This window comes from Anomaloglossus baeobatrachus, chromosome 4 (assembly GCF_048569485.1).
Source record: "Anomaloglossus baeobatrachus isolate aAnoBae1 chromosome 4, aAnoBae1.hap1, whole genome shotgun sequence".
Classification (NCBI taxonomy): domain Eukaryota; kingdom Metazoa; phylum Chordata; class Amphibia; order Anura; family Aromobatidae; genus Anomaloglossus; species Anomaloglossus baeobatrachus.
The window spans coordinates 233,421,812-233,443,322 of NC_134356.1; the positions used below are offsets into that span (position 1 = coordinate 233,421,812).

The 21,511-nt window shown below is 43.6% G+C and overlaps 1 protein-coding gene across 2 annotated transcripts in view; it reads left to right on the forward strand.

The window, feature by feature from the left end:
* Positions 1-21,511, forward strand: part of CFAP54 (cilia and flagella associated protein 54) — a 680,590-nt gene that overhangs the window by 168,867 nt on the left and 490,212 nt on the right. For both annotated transcript variants that reach the window (XM_075344744.1, XM_075344743.1), the window contains exons 19-25: positions 3,202-3,279; positions 3,364-3,479; positions 3,757-3,933; positions 5,687-5,779; positions 7,373-7,558; positions 10,131-10,270; positions 13,086-13,233. In XM_075344744.1, coding sequence (XP_075200859.1) covers positions 3,202-3,279; positions 3,364-3,479; positions 3,757-3,933; positions 5,687-5,779; positions 7,373-7,558; positions 10,131-10,270; positions 13,086-13,233 — 938 coding nt within the window. The remainder of the gene's footprint in view (positions 1-3,201; positions 3,280-3,363; positions 3,480-3,756; positions 3,934-5,686; positions 5,780-7,372; positions 7,559-10,130; positions 10,271-13,085; positions 13,234-21,511) is intronic.

Below are 21,511 nucleotides of genomic sequence, written 5' to 3' on the forward strand. Positions count from 1 at the left end.
GCACACGTCCCCTATTGCTGGCACACATCCCCTATTGCTGGCACATGTCTCCTATTGATGGAACACGTCCCCCTGTGCTGGAACACATCCCCTATTGCTGGCACATATCCCCTACAGCTGGCACAGGTCTCCTATAGATGGCACACGTCTCCTACAGCTGGCACAGGTCTCCTATGGATGGCACACGTCCCCCTGTGCTGCCCATGGCTCCCTATGGATAGCACATGTCCCCCTGTGTTTGATATGGCCCCCTATGGATGCCACACCTCCCCCTGTGTTAGATATGGCCCCCTATGGATGGCACACCTCCCCCTGTGTTAGATATGGCCCCCTATGGATGGCACACCTCCCCCTGTGTTAGATATGTCCCCCTATGGATGGCACACGTCTCCCTGTGTTAGATATGCCCCCCTATGGATGGCACACCTCCCCCTGTGCTGCCCATGGCCCCCTATGGATGGCACACCTCCCCCTGTGTTACATATCGCCCCCATGCTGCTGCCCATAGTAAAATAAAACACTTTTGTTACCTTCTCCAGCGCTGTCCTCCCTCGTGTCTCCCTCCGTGCTGCTGATCTCCTGCACTTCCTGGTTCTCGGTGCCGGTCATGTGATCCGCACAGCAGAGTGATATCATCTCTGCATGCCTGATCACAGCGGCAGCAGGAGACCGGGAGACACGCTGGAGGAGGTAAGTAAAGAGTTTTTTATTTTACTATGGGCAGCAGCATGGGGGCCATATCTAACACAGGGGGGGCATGTGCCATCAAAGGGGGGCGGAGGCACATATAATATGCGCCGCTGCCCCAGCCCATCACCGCAGTGCGGTTTCAGCACCACGGTGATGGACAGCGGTAGTGCATATTATTTGAGCGGGAGCCGGAGATCTCTCGCTGCGTTCCTGCAGCTTTCACCAGCCCCCAGTAGCGCTCCAGAGCTGCCCCCACCTCCTCTGGACTCTAGTATATATATATATATATATATATATATATATATATATCCCCCCCTATATTCGGATTATAAGACGCACCCCCTACTTTCCCCCAAAATTTGGGGGAACAAAAGTCCGTCTTATAAAGCGAAAAATACGGCAAATTTAGACCATAGGTCAAAAAATGTACATACTGTCCGCACAACCAATTAAATGGAATACATCAGTCTGTTCTTGTATGAAGCAATACCTTCTAAAGTAACCTAGATTGTAAAGAGTGCATCGATAGGGAAAAAGCGGTACCCACGTGTATCACTAGTAGAAATGTGGCTTCTTCAAGGGCACAGATGTAGGTCTCTTTCCCTACAGCAGAGTTCCCTGATCTTTCTAAACTGGGAAGCCACATTCAGCTCTGAAAAAGGATTGTAAGCCACATTCAGCTCTGAGAGAGGATTGAGAGCCATATCCAGCTAGGGGAGAGGGTTACAGGCCATATCCAGCTCTGAGAGACAGTTGTGGGCCATATCCAGCTCTGAGAGAGGGTTGTGGGCCACATCCAGCTCAGAGAGAGGGTTGCAAGCCACATCCCATTCCCACCCCCATCACAGGAGTGACATCCAGAGCCCACATTACCGGTATAATGACAGCCAAACCTTTTCCACAGAAATCATACCGAGGCAGTATATCAATATCCGAAGGTTCCTATCGTCACCGCTTTTAGATTTGCTCTTCTGTGTTCATCTACACACAAAAAGTCATTATCTGGAGATCTGTTCTTCATCGCTGTTTGGTAGATCTGGTGCTTATGCAACAAGCTGGAGGACAGCCTTGAGCCACATATCACAGGTTCAAGAGTCACATGTGGCTCCCGAGCGACAGGTTGGGGACCCCTGCCCTACAGCATGCTGCTGTCTGTTTACATAGTAAAAACTTACTGACAGATTCCCTTTAACCCCTTCACGACCATGGACGGATCTATCCGTCATGGATCGTGTGCCGTTAAGCCCCACCCCCTGCCGCGGGCAGGGTGCGGCGATCGGCGCACATATCAGCTGTTTTCAACAGCTGACATGTGTGCCTGCATGTTACGAGTGGAATCGCATTCCACCCATAACATTAACCCCTTACAACTCACTGCCAAAGTCTGGCAGCGAGATGTATATACGCGCGGTGAAGATTTTCACTTACCGCCGCCCCCACCGGAAGTCACGTGAGTGATCACGTGACTTTCGGTGGTTGCCATGGTAGCACAGGGTCACATTTTCACTCTGCCTGGAGGCCAGTGAAGCAGGAAGTGACCGTATCTGCTGTTTACAGCTGTATAGCTGTGATCAGCAGATAGATTAGAGCGATCGTATTGCTGATCGCTATAGCCCCCTAGGGTGACTAGTAAAATAAAAAAAAAAGTTAAAGTTTTAAAAAATTTAAAAAAAAACAAAAAAACCTAAAAGTTCAAATCACCCCCCTTTCACCCCATTGAAAATTAAAGGGTTAAAAAAAAAATTATACACTTATTTGGTATCGCCGCGTTCAGAAATGCCAGATCTATCAAAATATAAAATCAATTAATCTGATCAGTAAACGGTGTAGTGTCAAAAAAAATTCCAAACGCCAAAATTACGTTTTTTGGTCGCCGCAAGTTTTATGCAAAATGCAATAACAGGCGATCAAAACGTAGCATCTGCGCAAAAATGATACCATTAGAAATGTCAGCTAGAGACGCAAAAAATAAGCCGTCACTGAGCCATAGATCCCAAAAAATGAGAACGCTACGGGTTTCGGAAAATGGCGCAAAACGTATGCCACTTTTATTGGACAAGCTTGTGAATTTTTTTTAACCCCTTAGGTACAACTAAACCTACACATGTTTGGTGTCTAAAAACTCGCACCGTCCTCAGGCATCATACCCACACATCAGTTTTACCATATAGTGAACACCGTGAATAAAACATGCCAAAAACTATTGTGCCATCACACTTTTTTTGCAGTTTTTCCACACTTGGAATTTTTTTGCTGTTTTCCAGTACACCATATGGTAAAACGTATGGCCTCATTTAAAAGTACAACTTGTCCCGCAAAAAACAAGCCCTCATATGGCAAGATTGACGGAAAAATAAAAAAAGTTACGGCTCTCGGAAGAAGGGGAGCAAAAAACAAAAAACGCAAAAATGGAAAGTGCCCTGGGGCTGAAGGGGTTAAAAAAAAGTTCAATATTGAAACTACACTTCCAGTGATGCCTCATTTCAATGTGTCCCTTCCGTTTTATTGCAGCTGATGGAGAACATCTCAGATCATCCAAAACTTTCAGGAAAAGTCAAGGAAGAGATGCGTCTTTAGGATTCCTCACAGGTGAACTGCTTTCGGTATAATATAATACCACACATGACTGAGTACTGCTCCTAACTACATTTTTTTTGCGATTTGGGGTTGTAGAATCTGAAATACTTGATAAAATCAACAAGAATAAACTCTCGAAAGCCATTTTCTTAATGCAGAAAGCCGTGCTGTTGAACAAAGGGCTAGACTGTTCTCCTTTTATGCTCCTTGAGGTAATGTTGAGCATTATCATTCTGATCAATTTTATTAAACTTGCTGGGTCTCCTAGAATTATGATTCCAGTGTATATGTTGTGCTAGTGACTGTGCAGTAATATTGATCTTTGGCTTAAACTATGGCATAATAAAATTCTGCAATGTTACCAAGACTTTTCTCTGCTTTTCTCCCAGCTTAACAATGTCTAGGACATATTTATTGTTCTTCCTTTGGATCCGAACAGTCAGAAGAACAATTTATTGCTTATTTATCTCTATGTTATTCTATTGGCAGGATTCAGAGAAATTGATTCAACAAGCTGAAACTGAAGAAAATGCCGTCTACTTATCCTGCATTAAACAATCAGAAACAAAAGGTGGCAAAATGAATGTACCCCCCGCACCTATATTACTGCGCAGAACAGAGAATTCAATGGTGTTTAGGCCAGCTCCATTCACATGTGATACTAAGGTGAATTAGTTGGCAAACAGTTTCAATAGCTGCTTTTGGACAGTCTTACATATTTAAAGTAGACATTTTCAGACTAAAGTGTGCTTTACACGCTGCGACATCGCTAACGATTTATCGTCGGGGTCACGGTGTTTGTGACGCACATCCGGCGCACGAGCGATCTTCAACGACCTTCAACGATCGCAATAGTGGTAAAAATCATTGGTTTTGGAGAGGTCGGACAAACACCAAATATCGTTGTCTGGTGAGTAACGAGGTTGTTTGTCATTCCTGCGGCAGCACACATCGCTGTGTGTGACACCACAGGAACAAGGAAACTCACCGTACCTGCGTCCACCGGCAATGAGGAAGGAAGGAGGTGGGCGGGATGTTCCTCCCGCTCATCTCCGCCCCTCCTCTACTATTGGGCGGCCGCTTAGTGACGTTTCTATGACGCCGAACGAACCCCCCCCAGAAAGGAGGCGGTTCGACGGTCACAGCGACGTCGCAGGGAAGGTAAGTCCGTGTGACGGGTGTAAGCGATGTTATGCGACACAGGCAGCGATTTGCCCGTGAAGCACAACCAACGGGGGGCGGGTACGCTCGCTAGCGATATCAATACCGACATCGCAGCGTGTAATGTACCCTTAAGTCGTTGCGTGCGTACTTGAGGTTATAACTCTTTTGCTTTCCATTATATGACTTGTATACTGCCTTTTTGACCGTTTTCCCTTCTACCTGGTCTTTCTTTAATTTTCAGAAAGATAATAATTATTTTCAATAGTCTATGAATTAATGAGAAGAGTCTAGTTGCTATGATGTACACAGAAACAGAGGGCTTCCTTCTCTACTTTTTATCTTCAGAACACATTCAGAAGAAGCAGCAGCAGCATAAAGAACATAATGCAGCAATATCAACTTGTATGGCTGTGAATCATTGCATGTATTGCTACACAGGGACCCAGAGGGTCTCTACACTGCAATGTATTTCAGCTGAATATGCATTCTATAAGCGATGGGCCCCCCTGATACCATCATTGTAATGCCCCTGCCCTTATTAATAGGTCAAAAGGGGTTAAATATAAAAAAAAAAAAAAAAAAAAAAGATACTGACCTTGGTTTGGTTTGGCTTCTCCGTACCTCAGATCTGCCTCCTCTGACATCAACATCCAGCGGGGGCGTCAAATGAGAGCTGCAGCCAATCAAAGGCAACAGATCACATTTTATCTGAAAAAGTGTGCCTTCCTCTCAGGCTAGTTTCACACTTGCGTTGAATGGCATCAATTGCGTTGTGTGACGGATGCAACGGATGCGTTGCATATAATGACACAACGGATGCAACGGATCATACAAAACAACGGAAAGCTTTTTTATTTTTTTTCCTTCTTTACAGTTTTACCGGCAGCAGACTATTGTGAACGATCAGCTGATCACCCGGCGGCCAGCCGCTCAGCTGATCGTTCTCAAAAGCCGGCTGCCGGGCGCTCAGCTGAGCGCTCTCACATGCCGGCGGCCGGGCGCTGAGCTGAGCGCTCTCACATGCCGGCGGCCGGGCAATCAGCTAAGTGCTCTCACATGCCGGTGGCCGGGCGCTCAGCTGAGAGCTCTCACATGCCGGTGGCCGGGCGCTCAGCTGAGAGCTCTCACATGCCGGTGGCCGGGCGCTCAGCTGAGAGCTCTCACATGCCGGTGGCCGGGTGCTCAGCTTAGCAGCTTTTTCAGTGGTCCTTAATTGTGACAATATTCTTATTATATATGTTTGTATTTTCTCTAGGTGACCTGGTGCAGTTTATTTGGGCGGATTGTTACAGGTCCTAACTTAAAAGTCCGGTTAAATGATCACTATCTTCTGGGAACGGGAGAGCAGGTAAGTGGTTGCAGATCATTTCACTATAACTTTTTATTTAAAAGAGGTTGTCTCAAGTTATAAAAACAAGTGTTTAGAAAAGCAATCTACTTTGTTATTTTACCCCTTATTAAATGGAATCCTTCATGTCCATTAATGCTGTTTACCTGAAGATATAGGGTTCATGTGCTGGTAAATAGAATTTAAAACCTGTGTAGCCGGTTTACTTGAGTACCAGTGGTTACAGGGACTAAATGAAGTTTTATTTTACCTGAAGCTGTTCATTACCCGTCATCAGTGCGGTGCATAGAGCTGTTACAGTCACCATTCACTACACAGTGAGCGCAGCTTTAATCCCTCCTTTGCACATTGACTGACAGCGTGCTTTGCATAAACCCAATTTTAATTCTCCACTGGCTTTCAGTCATGCAGGCATGTCTGGAGCCATTATATTCACTACTCACACCACTAAGTGTGGCTGCTGTAATCACACCATGCACTGACTGACAGCTGGCACTATAGTGCATCATTGCAGAGCCTGCTGTCAGTCGGTGTGCTTACAATGCACAATACACTGCTGTTAGTGTTGTGAAAGGTGACTAACTTTTCCGGATATGTCTGCATATCCTCCCTGGTGCCACATTTTCAGTACATCAGCTGTACACCTTCATATCTCTATTAACTGGTAGGTTAACCCTATATCTGCAGGTTAATAGTGTTAATAGACCTGACAGGTTCCCTTTGGGGCTCTCTCACAGCACCGTATAAGTTGGATGAGTGCACACCAATAAAAAAAGGTATTGAACTAGGACCAATGTTTTTTACATGTACAATTCTTTAACATAAGAAACTGTAACTTGGCTTTTACTTGATTAATTGCTGCTACTGTAAAAAAACTGATGTCTTATGGACAGCGCAATGATAACGTATAGAAAAAAAATCGTCCCAGTTTTCCGGATGAAAATTGGACTATTTTTTTTTATACTGTCCTGTGACCTGAACCTTAAAGGTACTTTCTTCCATAGACCGAGGATAAAAAGGTGCAAATTTGTGTCCGCAAAGTATCTGCGCACAGTAGACATAAAAATAAATTCAATCAGTTAGGACGCATGAGTTATATAACACATTAGGTGTAGTTCTTTTGAATGATCCGCTCTTTAAAATGCACTGTTATTAATAAACATTGAGTAAAAAGTCTCCAAAAAATTTATAAATATAAAATAATAATAGATATATAAGAAGCCATCTCATATTGGCGTAATTTCAATTTCCACATTACTGCTTTCTGCTATATCTGAGCAGATAACACCATTGGGCATCAGACAACTAATGCAAAACCCCCAACTATTTTTACAAAAAAAGGTTATAGTCTAATGCTGCGTGTAGTTTTTCAAAATGGCTGATTTTGCTATTTCAGAAATCCCATTGATTTTTTTTGTTTTCAATTTACAGTAAGAACATGAACAGTCACACTCTGTGACTAATATAGTCAGGATTTCTGGTATACTTTTCCGTACAGTACCGTATTGTATAATCAGTATTAGTAAATGTGACCCAAAATCTATAGTGCACAATGTTTGTGCTATGCGGTAATGATCACACTTATTTCCACAGGTTCCAGCAAATGGCAATGTCTTACTAGAAGCTAAAGGTCTAAAAAGGAATGAGAAGTACATATTTGCAGTTGCTGCGTATGCTGCAGACGGTCGCCTCATTGGAGACGTTATAGGAGAGTCAACTAAACCAATCTTGGCCTCTCTCCCTCTGTCAGTACCTGCCACTTTGGCCTATCTAGCTCAGGTATATGTCATGAGAACATTAATATTTATATATATATATATATATATATATATATATATATATATATACACGGTACAGACCAAAAATTGGACACACCTTCTCATTCAAAGAGTTTTCTTTATTTTCATGACTCTAAAAATTGTAGATTCACAGTGAAGGCATCAAAACTATGAATTAAAACATGTGGAATGAAATGCTTAAAAAGTGTGAAACAACTGAAGGTATGTCTTATATTCTAGGTTCTTCAAAGTAGCCACCTTTTGCTTTGATTACTGCTTTGCACACTCTTGGCATTCTCTTGATGAGCTTCTAGAGGTAGTCACCGGAAATGATTTTCCAACAGTCTTGAAGGAGTTCCCAGAGATGCTTAGCACTTGTTGGCCCTTTTACCTTCACTCTGCGGTCCAGCTCACCCCAAACCATCTCGATTGGGTTCAGGTCTGGTGACTGTGGAGACCAGGTCATCTGGCATAGCACCCCATCACTCTCCTTCTTAGTCAAATAGCCCTTACACAGTCTGGAGGTGTGTTTGGGGTCATTGTCCTGTTGAAAAATAAATGATGGTTCAACTAAACGCAAACTGGATGGAATAGCACGCCGCTGGAAGATTCTGTGGTAGCCATGCTGGTTCTGTATGCCTTCAATTTTGAATAAATCCCCAACAGTGTCACCAGCAAAGCACCCCCACACCATCACACCTCCTCCTCCTCCATGCTTCATGGTGGGAACCAGGCATGTAGAGTCCATCCGTTCACCTTTTCTACAAAGACACTTTGGTTGGATCCAAAGATCTCAAATTTGGACTCATCAGACCAAAGCACAGATTTCCACTGGTCTAATGCCCATTACTTGTGTTCTTTAGTCCAAATAAGTCTCTTCTGCTTGTTGCCTGTCCTTAGCAGTGGTTTCCTAGCAGCTATTTTACCATGAAGGCCTGCTGCACAAAGTCTCCTCTTAATAATTTTTCAAGAGATGAGAAGGTGTGTCCAAACTTTTGGTCAGGACTATATATATACATATATATATATATATATATATATACACACACACGTACATTTCATGGTAAAGCTCCATACTATACACTAATGTGCATCCTTGAAGAGCAGTATTCTAGACAATATAAAAAAAAGGAAAAGCTGTCTTCTCTGTACAGACATTTTATTTTTTACTGCTTAATGCAACATAAAAAAAACAGTACAACTGTTATACATGCCGCTGTGGTGTCTTCTACGTTGCATGAAGAAATAAAGAATAGAAACCCTGATTCATTATTGCATTTCTAACTCTTTTTTTTGTCCTAGTTTTTTTTTTTTTTTACCTGTTTGTCATTTCCGTCTAACTTCTTATTTTAATTTGCACCATTTCTAACATTTGTTATTTTGTTTTTTTTTATGTTTGTCATTGTAGACCGGTTTTAGGGATCCCAGATGTTTTCCCCTGATTCTTCATTTGCTGCTTTTCCAAATGTCTCCAAATTTCTTGTGAATGTACTTTAGTTTACCGTCGGAGTGTTGTATGCCTGTAATTTTGGCACAGTTTTTGTATCATTTTGAGAAAAGTTGTCATTTTTTTTTTAGCTAAAAAGTCATAAACAGTAGGGTAATTTCTATGTCCATTGTGACTTCTACTTTTCATTTTCACCGTAACATTGTATCCTATGACATTATTGTTTGGCTTCAATTGCCTTGTATCATCCCTTGGGTTTCCTGCATATGACATGTCTGATTCTCTGGCTCATGCACCATCTTCTCTACCACGTTTCTGTATCTTGGCTTTACTTCATACGTACATGTATATATTTATAAAGAAAAAACAAAAAGCTAGCACTAAATGTGCACTTCAGCAGTAAAAATTCCAAACTGTACTTATTATAAAAATTTGAGATTTTTGGCAAAAAATTGCAATTTCTTGAGCTACCCCGCCACGTCACGGCAAATCTCTTTGGGGCAGTCCATTAAAATGTTTTTATAAAATGTGCCAGACGGCCTCACATGAAATAGTAGAACTGTTTATAGCAGCACTTACTTGGTCTTTTTCAATCCCGTACCCATGACTGAGTTATGGCTGTGGGCAGGACAGACCCAAGCAAATGCTGCATGAAGTAAATAGCCTGTGGACAGGGCCTGATGACTGAATGTGAACAGCCACCAACCGCCAAACTCTAGACAGGTGGAATACATCCCAAATTGGGGTGCATAGCAAGCAAGGTGGGGGTCAGCCACCAACCAATTCAATGAAAAAAAAACAAAAAGCCAGCACTAAATGTGCACTTCAGCACTAAAAATTCCAAACTGTACTTATAAAAAAAAATTGAGATTTTTGGCAAAAAATTGCAATTTCTTGAGCTACCCCGCCATGTCACGGCAAATCTCTTTGGGGCAGTCCTACACTATAATAATTCTATAAAGGCTCAGATCTCTTTTACCGTTTTTAAATAAAGCACATATATTTTTTCTTGTGATTTTGTAGATTCTGTAAAAAGTTTTTTTGGTTTCTTCTCTTGCTTTGAATAAATCACTTGCATTGGGTAGTTTGCATAACAGAATAAATAAAATGATATTCTGATTTACAGAATGCTTATCTTATTGGCCACTATCAAGTGTCTAAGAAGGCCTGCTCTGTCTTGTGGAATTACTTTGTCTTCTCACCAAATCTGGCGCCAAATCATTCTGAAAGGAGAGGAGTCACAGATAAATATATTACGCAGATGAGGTAAGTTGGGAAGTAATGACTTTCCTTGTACTTCTAGTGTAAGTACTTAATATTAAGACGTATGATCACAATATCATTTGTAATATTCTAGAACTATGAAATATTGTAATTATGTATTTTTTCTATGCTAAAATGTAATTCCTCTCAAATGAGCTGTGATTTTCTACAAAGAATACCATGGTTATTGGCCCCCCCCGGCCTAAAATAGCAGCCTGCAGCCACCCTGTATTGTCCGGCCAGATATCCAGGATCAATTCCGGGCCAGAACCAGGTTTTTTTTTTTTTTTTTTTAATTTAAAAATAAAAACAAAAAAAAAACCCAGTTAGACTTGCCAATCCTGGGTATCTGCGAGTCCATCCATCACTAGTGTTGACGTCTAGCTATGAACACCAAGCCCTGGTATTAGTAATAGTTGTCTTTCAGACAACTTCATTGCTAATCCAGCAAGTAAAAAGAAAAAAAACAAAACAACACACACACAAAAATAGTTTATTTGAAAAAAAACCACTCCCCAATCCTTTCCCTGGTTCACCAATTTATTTAAAAAAATTAAAAACCAAATGCAGTTCTGACGTAGTCCAGGGACTCCAATGCAGTACAGGGAATCCGACTTAGTCCACAAATGGAAACATGAAAAACCTAAAAAGAGAGAGATAAAAACATGAAACTGTCCCTCAGTTACCAATTTATTTCAATGCAAAGTTCCCACGCACGTCCAACGTACTCCAGCGCTTTACACAACGTTACACGATTCCGACGATCAAAGGCTTTGGAACCTCAGAATGAGGCCCTATAGGCATTGACCAGCAGCCACTCCTGGCAACTGGGAAGAGCGGTGACGTCGGTAAAGTAACCACTCTTCAGAAGATCCCGGTCACCCTGCCCTGCGCGATAACCGGTGACTATGAAGAGCGGTGACATTATTAATGTCCCCATTCATCAGAATCGCCGAGTCTCGCGAAGCACTTTGTGAGTCGAGAGTGGCTGCTGCTCAAAGTCTATGGAGCTTTATTCTGACTTTGATCATCGGAGTCAGTAAACGTCGTGAAAGTGCTGGACTACGTTGGACCTCCATGGTAACTTTGCTTTCTAACAAATTGGTGAACAGTCTCTTGTTTTTATTTCTCTCTTTTTTATGTCTTTCAGGTTTCCATTTGGGGACTATGTTGGATTCCCTGGGCTAAGTTGGAATCCGTTGACCATGTCAGACCTGCATTTTTTTTAAATTGATGAACCAGGGAAAAAGTTGGGGAGATTTTTCTTAAATAAACTATTTTTGTGTGTGTTATTTTCTTTTTACTTACTGTGTTAGTAATGGGGGATTCTGATAGATGCATCTCCATTACTGATACCAGGGCTTGGTGCCAGATGACACTACACAGCTGACATGAACCCCAACTACTATTACCCTGACTGCCACAGCACCAGGACAATTGGGAAGTGACAAGGTGAAGTGCCAGAGTTGGAACATCTAATGTGCTGTGCCACATCTGGGACGGCTGCGGGCAGATATTTTTAGGCTGGGGAGGGCACAATAACCATGGACCTTCCCAGCCTGATAATATCAGCTCACAGCTCATTACTGAATTATCAAATATAGGGGGGACTTCAAGTTGTTTTTTTCTAATTATTTATTGTTAGTCCAGCCTAAATACCCTTTTAGTGCCACATGAAAGGCACTAAAGGATGCTAGTTTATAATATGTAGAGGGGTTTGGGGAATTATTTAGCTGCAGGATATCTATCTATCTATCTATCTATCTATCTATCTATCTATCTATCTATCTATCTATCTATCTATCTATATCTATCTATTTATCATCTAACTGTATTATCTATCTATCTCTATCATATATCTAATATATTTCTATGATCTGTCTATGTACTTTATGTCTTTATATTTGCTTTTTTTCCTTTGAAGTGTGTGCTAGGAAATAATCGGACGTCATACTGATGTTCCTTGTGACATCCGATTTTTTTCTTGCACCCATTGACCTACATTGACAAATCTCGTGAGATACAAACATACGCAGCATGCTGTGATTTTTTTTCTCACATTGCACTAGGCATATGTATACGCAGATGTGAGCGAACCCTAATAATAATAATATAACTGACAAGTGATACGATAGGGAGTTTGCTGATGAAACAGAGACTGATTATTAGCATTTTTGAAGAAGGGTAAGGTGAAACAGTATCAGTTTTGTTTTTATGTAGTATCATTTTTATTGTAACATACTGTACATGCATAAGGAAACCAAGGAAAGGTCAGGCCAGAAATGAGACTTGTCACTTTATTCACAGCTCTGCCGTATTTGTTTGCTATCCTTCTCACTAATTATATGAACAGTTACACAGCTGTAACACAGTGAAGTTGGGCACGACCCAGCTCTCGTGTCACGGAGTGTTTTTTATTTTTAGGCTCAATATCAAAGTCTCTCGGGACTACAGTAAATAATATGCACTGATCTATGTATAACACTGAGATGCTTGGAATCCATTTCTAATATCGTCTTTGTTTCATACAAAGGAGACCTGGTGATGGTTTCCATGGTAACCGCAGTGGCCAGTATCTGCCTGCTGTGTGCACGGAAGAATTTTTAATTAGCGCTGTCAGATTGTGATTCTCGCTGTTTAGTAAATAGTCGGATTGTCATAACTTATCTTTAATATTTCTCTTCTCCTGCAGGAAGTACTATAGTCAAGGTTAGCATCATTGTAGTGAAATACAATGGGAATATTAGCATGTTATGTATTTGAATGGATTCATTTGTCCACACTGTGTAGCTGCGATTATGTATCTCTTTTTCCATAGACTGTGTCAGGAAGCTGTATCAAACTCTTCGCCTATACTACTGCAACTTTTCCTGGGAAGCATTTTTATATTTAGTGATATAAACATAAAGGAAGGAGCACTTTTTTATGACTCTGTGTGTGATGGTGAGCTTTCTCGGAAAGGACAAGTAAGTAATAAATAGATATAGTAATGTTTTATCAGGTTAAAGGGGTATTTCCAGATTTTTAAGTTATCCTTAGGAGACCCCCAGTGCTTCAGGGAAGCGGGCTCTGAAGGGCCGTATATTGAGTGGAGCAGAGGTTGAGCACACACACCTTCAAGATGAGGTTTTGTAGTGACCCTTTCTTGGGATCTCTGGGGATTTGACTGCTGGATTTGGGATATCTTTCAACTCTAGAAATACCACTTAAAATGCACATAGACAGCATTCTTATTACACGGGAAATGTAGACAAATGTTGAATTCACATGGGCTTATATCAGCCCTTCAATGCAACATTAAGGGGATACTCTGGGGAGAAAAAATACACTTCAACCCACATTCTGCCAAATTCTATAAGGGCTTAGATCGTTTTTACCGTTCTTAATTTTTCAGCTACTCGCTGTGATCTCACAGTACTCATGCTGCTCCTGAGTGCTCCCCCTACCTTCTGGAACGCTAAAGGTGGTGTCACACATAGCGACGCAGCAGCGATCATGACCAGTGATCTGACCTTATCAGGATCGCTGCTGCGTCATTACATGGTCGCTGGTGAGCTGTCAAACAGGCAGATCTCACCAGCAACCAGTGACCAGCCCCCAGCTAGCAGCGACGCGTGGAAGCGTAACTAAGGTGAATATCGGGTAACCAAAGAAAGCACTTCTCTTGGTTACCCGATATTTACCTTAGTAGTGTCCGCCGCTCTCACGCTGCCAGTGCCGGCTCCCTGTTCCCTGCAGTCCTAGTCAAAGTACACATCGGGTTAATTACCCGATGTGTACTCCAGCTACGTGTGCAGGGAGCAGGGAGTCGGCACTGGCAGCGTGAGAGCGGCGGACTCTGGTAACTAAGGTAAATATCGGGTAACCAAGGAAAGCACTTCTCTTGGTTACCCGATATTTACCTTAGTTAGTAGTGTCCACCGCTCTCACGCTGCCAGTGCCGGCTCCCTGTTCCCTGCACTCATAGCCAGAGTACACATCGGGTTAATTACCCGATGTGTACTCCAGCTACGTGTGCAGGGAGCCGGCACTGGCAGCGTGAGAGCACACCGCTTAGCGCTGGCTCCCTGCACTCCTAGCCAGAGTACACATCAGGTTAATTACCCAATGTGTACTCCAGCTACGTATGCAGGGAGCAGGGAGCCGGCACAGGCAGCGTGAGAGCGGCTGACGCTAGTAACTAAGGTAAATATCGGGTAACCAAGGAAAGGGCTTCTTGGTTACCCGATGTTTACCGTGGTTACAGCTTACCGCAGGCTGCCAGACACCGGCTCTCTGCTCTCTGCTCACTTCAGTTCGTTGCTCTCTCGCTGTTGCACACAGTGATGTGTGCTTCACAGCGGGAGAGCATGTCCAAAAAATGAAGCAGGACATTCAGCAACAACCGGCCACCTCATAGCAGGGGCCAGGTCGTTGCTGGATGTCACACACAGCGATAGCGACGGGACATCGCTGCTACGTCACAGAAAATGGTGACTTAGCAGCGACGTCATTGTCGTCGTCGCTATGTGTGACACCACCTTAAGTTACAGATCAGGCAGCATGCGTACCTTCTTGCTCCTTATGAGAGCCAGCCACCTGACCAAGCCTCATCTATCTGCCTGTTTAATGTTTTAACTGTTGCTGGCATATTTATATGTCTCATAGGACCCATGAATGAGCGTAGAATGAGTATATCTTTATTGTCACGGCTCATTCTGCACTTTTTACCCACTCCTTCACAGCTATTTTTAGGCATATATAACGCTGTCACGTTTGGGTCAGGAGAACAGTCCGTGAAATACCAGTACTATTAATGACCCTTGATAATTTTGCGCCCTGTTAAAGATTTTGGAATAGGACCCACAAGCTTCAAGTTACACTAATGCTCGCAGTGAGGCTGATAAAACCAAACAATAGTTTTAAGCCTTGTTCCAGGTCTCCTACCTACCTCTGTCTGCACTTTTACATATCTTCATTCTACCTGCCAAAGACACAAGCCAACTGCATTTCCTATGCACACAGAACGGATTAGTAATAGATTGTTATGTGCACATAGGCTGTTTTTGTTTTCGGCAGCACGTCTTATTTACACAGGACAATGTGCTGCAGAGAAAGATGATTTTAAGCCTGCTTAACAATAATTTCACTCAATAAAGGAACATTTTTGCTTTTTCCGCGGGTGATTGGCATCCTGTTTAAACTGCCAATTATAGGGAAATGAGCTTTCTTAGAAATGCTCGTTCACAATAATCGGCCAGTGTAAATACAGCTTTAATCACTCTGCTGACATCTCTGCATCATTCTTCGAACCAGTGCCAAGGAATACTACCACTTCTTCTCCCTTAATAAAACTATATTAATATAAGTAATACGCTTTGCAATAGGGACAGTTGGGAGCAGTTCACCATCCGTCATCTAATAATGAAGAAGTCAAAGATAGGTATATTGCAGTATAAGTTTCATCACCGTCTTTTCTCTGAGAAGAAAAAGGCTTCTTGACCTAAGGAGAAACACCACGATTTTATGACTGTTTTATGAATAAGGCAGTGGTAAATTGAAGATAGAAATAAAGATGAGCCCCAAACCTTAAAATATCATGGAAACATAAGGTTGTGTGGGAGGTACTTGAAATAAAACATTTTACTTGTGTCTCATGGATTGCATCAGCTGCATTATTACAAAAATAAATACTGTACATAAAATATTCTTCACCTAAACTTATCCTATACATATCTATAACATTGTGTACTAGTAGAAATTGCTACCGTATTTCATGTGAATGACCGTTACAAATTATGACACTTGTATGAAATTTTGACATTCCCATCCCTTGACCTTATTTATTGTTGCTATAATGCCTGCTTCCCTGCATTGCTCCACTTCTTCCTCCTGGCTGGAACGCCAGCGCACTCACCACCACAGCGGCACATGTGTTTCTCCTGTCTCAGCTCCCATCATGGACCCTAGCTCCCAGGGCTTGTACACATTGCACAAATTTCCTGGCAATATGCTTAAGGCACACTCACTGCGTCTTAAAAGGGCACTTTGAAAGTGTCCCCAGCCTATTGATAGGAGACACTGGCTATTTAGTGCACCTTCCCCTGTAGGGAGGTGCCTGAGCGACTTTAGTGTCTAGTTAATTTCTGCATCAGCTAGTACGTTGTTAGGTACCTGTTCTTACACCTGTCATGCCTGTATCTGAATTTAAACCTGTCCTGCCAGTACCTGAACCCGTCCTGTCTGTACCAGAACCTGTCTTGCTTGGGTAGGGATGCTGCATACAGAGAAGATTGCCTTTCATGTGCTTCATAGCCTGTCACATCCACTAATTTTGGGACAGCCATGGCTAGACGTACACAAGCCAGTCTTAGACTGGAGATCTGAGTGCTGCATTAGGGACAGTCTTGCTATGAAAGGTGTCTCGATCCTATACGTCTGATCTGCCAGTAGCACTTTCTAGTCTGCCGGGTCTGCCACCCTCTTAGGCTAGTTTCACATATCCGGCTTTTTGCCGGTTTGACGGATGTGGCGCACGCCAGTTCAGTATGATACAGTACAGTGGCAGCGCCGAAACTTCCGGGTCACATGCTCCGGTCACATGACAGCATGTGACCGGCGCTTGTTGCGCTGCCAGTGTACTGTATACACTGTACTGGCATGTGCTGCATCCGCCAAACCGGCGAAAAGCCGGATGTGTGAAACCGGCCTTACTGGTCATATGCTGACATCTTCGATAAGAAGGAAGCAGAGACGTTACCTCTACATAGGCTGTAAAATGGATGCGGAGAAGGTGTCTTCTATTCTCAAATGGCAATGTCCTGCTGGCGTGAAGGCAATTCAGCGATTTTTAAGATTTGCAAACTATTACCGACAGTTTATTACTCAGTTCTTATTTTGGATCTCCCCAATTTCAGCTATAATCTGCAAGGCGCTTAGCCAAGGATTTGGACTCTGGAGACTGAAAATGCATTTCTCTCCCTAAAACAAGCTTTTTCTCTGCTCTTGTGCTGCATAAACCTGACACCAACAAGCAATTCTTACTGGAAGTTGATGCTTCATCCTCTCCAGTTCTTACGCAAATGTCTTCCTCCGGGAGAATGGTAACCTGCTGTTTCTTCACCAGGGCTTTCTATGCACCTGAGCACAACTACTCGATTGGTGACCTTGAGTTGTTGGTGATTAAGATGGATTTAGAGGAGTGGCGTTACCTACTCAAAGGGGCAGTCCATCCAGTCATCATTTACACCAACCATAAGAACTTTGCTTACCTGTAGTCCGCACAGAGGGTGTAACCACGCCAAGCTGGTTTGTCGCTGTTCTTTTCCCGCTTTTACTTTGTTTTTCACTTTTGACTGGCAGACAAAAACGTCAAGGCGGATGCACTCTGTAGGTCCTCCCTACCCACCAAACAAGAGAAGGAGCCTCAATATATCAGACCCAGATAGGAAGCAATTTCTTCTATGTGATCTATTTTCAAAGTTGGCTGCCATCATGAGCAGAAAAAGACCTAGTAACTTATCTGGCAACAATATTTGCAGCCTACCATGTGAAAAGATATTGTGGAATTTGTTTCTGCCTATCTTTCATGTGCACGAAACAACAAGAAGTCTATTACCACTTCCTGTTCCTTGAGTTCATTGACAGCACATCAAATGGATTTTATTACAGATCTCCCTGTGTCCTCTGAATACTCTTTCATCAGGTTGGTGATGGACTGCTTCTCGAAGATAGCTCACTTTACCCCATTGCCTGGTCTTCCATCTGAACCAGTGCTCGCTGAGAAGTTCATCCAGCACATCTTCCACCTCCACAGGTTCTCACTTCACATTGTATTCGATATGAATGTCCAGTTCACATCCAGATTCTGTAGAGCTACTTGTAAATTCTTGACTGTATCCTTGGATTCTCTTCAGCATACCATCCTGAGTCCAACGGTCAGTTGGAGCAGGTTAATCAGATCCTGTGTCATTTTTTGCAGCATTTTACCAACGTGCATCACAACGACTTTTACCTTTGGCTGAATTCTCATATAGAAATCACATAAGTGAAGCCTCTGCGAAGTCCCCATTTTTTACAGTTTATGGTCAGCAGCCTAATGTACCCCTTCCGGTGTCTACCACTTCTGGTATTCCCGCAGCTGTTAGGGCGGTTTTGCACATTGCAACATCGCACATGCGATGTTGGTGGGGTCAAATCGAAAGTGACACACATCCGGCGTCACTTTCGAGATCGTAGTGTGTAAATGCTAGATGATACGATTAACGAGCGCAAAAGCGTCATTATCGTATCATCGTTGCAGGCTCCGACTTTTTCATAATTATGCTGCAGCGACAGGTACGATGTAGTTCCTCGCTCCTGCGACTGCACACATCGCTGTGTGAGAAGCCGCAGGAGCGAGGAACATCTCCTTACCTGCCGCCGCCGGCTATGCGGAAGGAAGGAGGTGGGCGGGATGTTTACATCCTGCTCATCTCCGCCCCTCCGCCGCTATTGGCCGCCTGCCGTGTGACGTCGCTATGACGCCGCACGACCTGCCCCCTTAGGAAGGAGGCGGGTCGCCGGCCAGAGCGACGGTTGCAGGGCAGGTGAGTGCATGTGAAGCTGGCGTAACGATAATGTTCGCTACGGCAGCAATAACAAGATATCGTACCTGCGATGGAGGCGGGGACTATCACGTGCGACATCGCAGCATTGGCTTGCGATGTCGCAACGTGCAAAGCCCGCCTAAAGCGGGCTTTACACGCTACGACATCGCTAATGCGGAGTCGTTGGGGTCACGGAATTCGTGACGCACATCCGGCCGCATTAGCGATACCGTTGCGTGTGACATCGATTAGCGATTTTGCATCGTTGCAAAACAGTGAAAAATCGCTAATCGGCGACACGGGGGTCCATTCCCAATTATCGTTACTTCAGCAGTAACGAGGTTGTTCCTCGTTCCTGCGGCATCACACATCGCTGCGTGTGACGCCGCAGGAGCGAGGAACGTCTCCCTACCTGCCTCCCGGCCGCTATGCGGAAGGAAGGAGGTGGGCGGGATGTTACGTCCCGCTCATCTCCGCCCCTCCGCTGCGATTGGGCGGCGGTTCAGTGACGTCACTGTGACGCCGCACGGACCGCCCCCTTAGAAAGGAGGCGGTTCGCCGGTCACAGCGACGTCGCCGGACAGGTAAGTATGTGTGACGGCTCTGGGCGATGTTGTGCGCCACGGGCAGCGATATGCCCGTGTCGCGCAACAGATGGGGGCGGGTACGCACACTAGCGATATCGGGACCGATATCGCAGTGTGTAAAGTAGCCTTTAGTCTCACTAAAGATTTCTCCATGATGTTGGAGAACACCAAAGCCACTCTTGAGAAATCATCTGAATGGATGAAAAGGCATGATGACGAGAGACGCATAGATCCTCCAACTTTTCATCCAGGAGATAAGGTGGGGCTCTCCTCTAGATACATCTGTCTCAAGATTCTATTTTATAAGTTGAGTCCTGGATTTGTCAGTCCCTTTGAGGTCATCAAGCAAATCAATGCCATGTCCTACAAGTTGAAGCTTCGCGTCTCGTTGCGTGTTACCAACTTCTTTCACGTATCTTTTCTAAAACCAGTCATACTTAGTCACATCTTCAAGGTCTCTTGTTCAGTGCCTGCGCCTGTTAGATCAGAAGATGTCTTTGAGATGAAGGGAATCTTGGCTGTAAAGAAGGGGAAGGGGAAGACGCTATTCCTGGTTGACTGGAAAGGATTTGATCCCGAAGAGAGATCATGGGAGCCCAGGGAGAGTATTCATGTCCCACTTCTCCTGAAAAGATTTCCTTCAGGCCTGGAGAAGAGGGTGCGTAAGGAGGGAGTACTGTAATGCCAGTGTCCCTACACTACTCCACTTTTCCTTCCTGACAGGGATGCTGATGCATTCACCCCTGTGGCCGCACACATGTCCTTTTTCTCACCGCGGCTCCCTGGGGTTGCGCATGTTGTGCAGGTCTCCTCGCAATGTGTTTAGGGCGCATGCACCTTATGCTTTTTAAAGTGGTAGCGCGTGTACTTTGCAAGAATCCCTAGCCTATGGCTGGGAGGCACTGGCTATTTATGGCATCCTTCCCTGTGCCTGAGCAACTTTAGTGTCTCGTTAGTTTCTACAACAGCTAATACGTTGTCAGGTCCCTGTTCTTGAACCCATCCTGCCTGTATCTGAACTTCAACCCGTCCTGCCAGTACCTGAGCCCAAATCCATCCTGTCATTACCTAAACCTGTCCTTTCTGTACTAAGACCTGTCCTGCTTATACCTGAACTTGAACCTGTCCTTTCTGTACCAGGACCTGTCCTGCTTATACCTGAACCTGTCCTGTCTGTACCAGTACCAGAACCTGGCCTGACAAAACCTGAACCCATCCTGCAGGATCCCAGCTATTAACCCATCCTGTCAGTTAGTTGTACTGTCTATCGCCAGCCAAGTTCAACCTCACCATCAGAGGCTCTGTTGCATACCCGGTAGGCACTTAGCTACACCCACGTGTGTGACAGTTGCTGAGCTTCATGCAGTAATGCATCTGGACCACAGCCTAATAAATTATAAAAGCCCAAAATAATTTAGACAAGATAAGCAGCTAAAGACTGAATGGAGGGGTGGCTTCTTGTGTCTTTCTACAGTGGTTTGAAAAAGTATTTATACACTGTGAAATTTATCACATTTTTTCACGTTACACCCACAAGCTAAAATGTATTTGATTGGAATTTTATATCTTGTAGCAACACTAAGTAGCAAGTATTTGTGAAGTGTAAACGAAAAGATACATGGTTTTCTAAATATTTTAAAAATATAAATCTGAAAAGTGTAACAAGCATTTGCATTCAGCCCCTTGAGTCAATACTTTGTAGGACCTTTTGCTGCAGTTACTGCTGCAAGTCTTTTGGGATATCTCTCTACCAGCTTTACACATCTAGAATCTGACATTTTTCCCATTCTTTTATTTCAGAAATATGTGCTAGTAAAGTGCAGTCTAGGCCAGGCAGTAGACAGGGGCAGGAATAGATAGCAAAACCCGACCCACCTATTAGATATTCTGTAGCCGCTATCAATCAAATAGCAGTACATTTCTGTAACTTTATTTGCTGATATTTTTAAATAAACCTCCAATCTCAGAACAAAAGGTATGATTACATTCAGCATCCTAGTGCCAGTATAGCACTGGCTTTACTTATATATGAAAATCCTGATGGTTAGAACTCTTTAATACACACACAATAACAGCCCACCCACATCAAA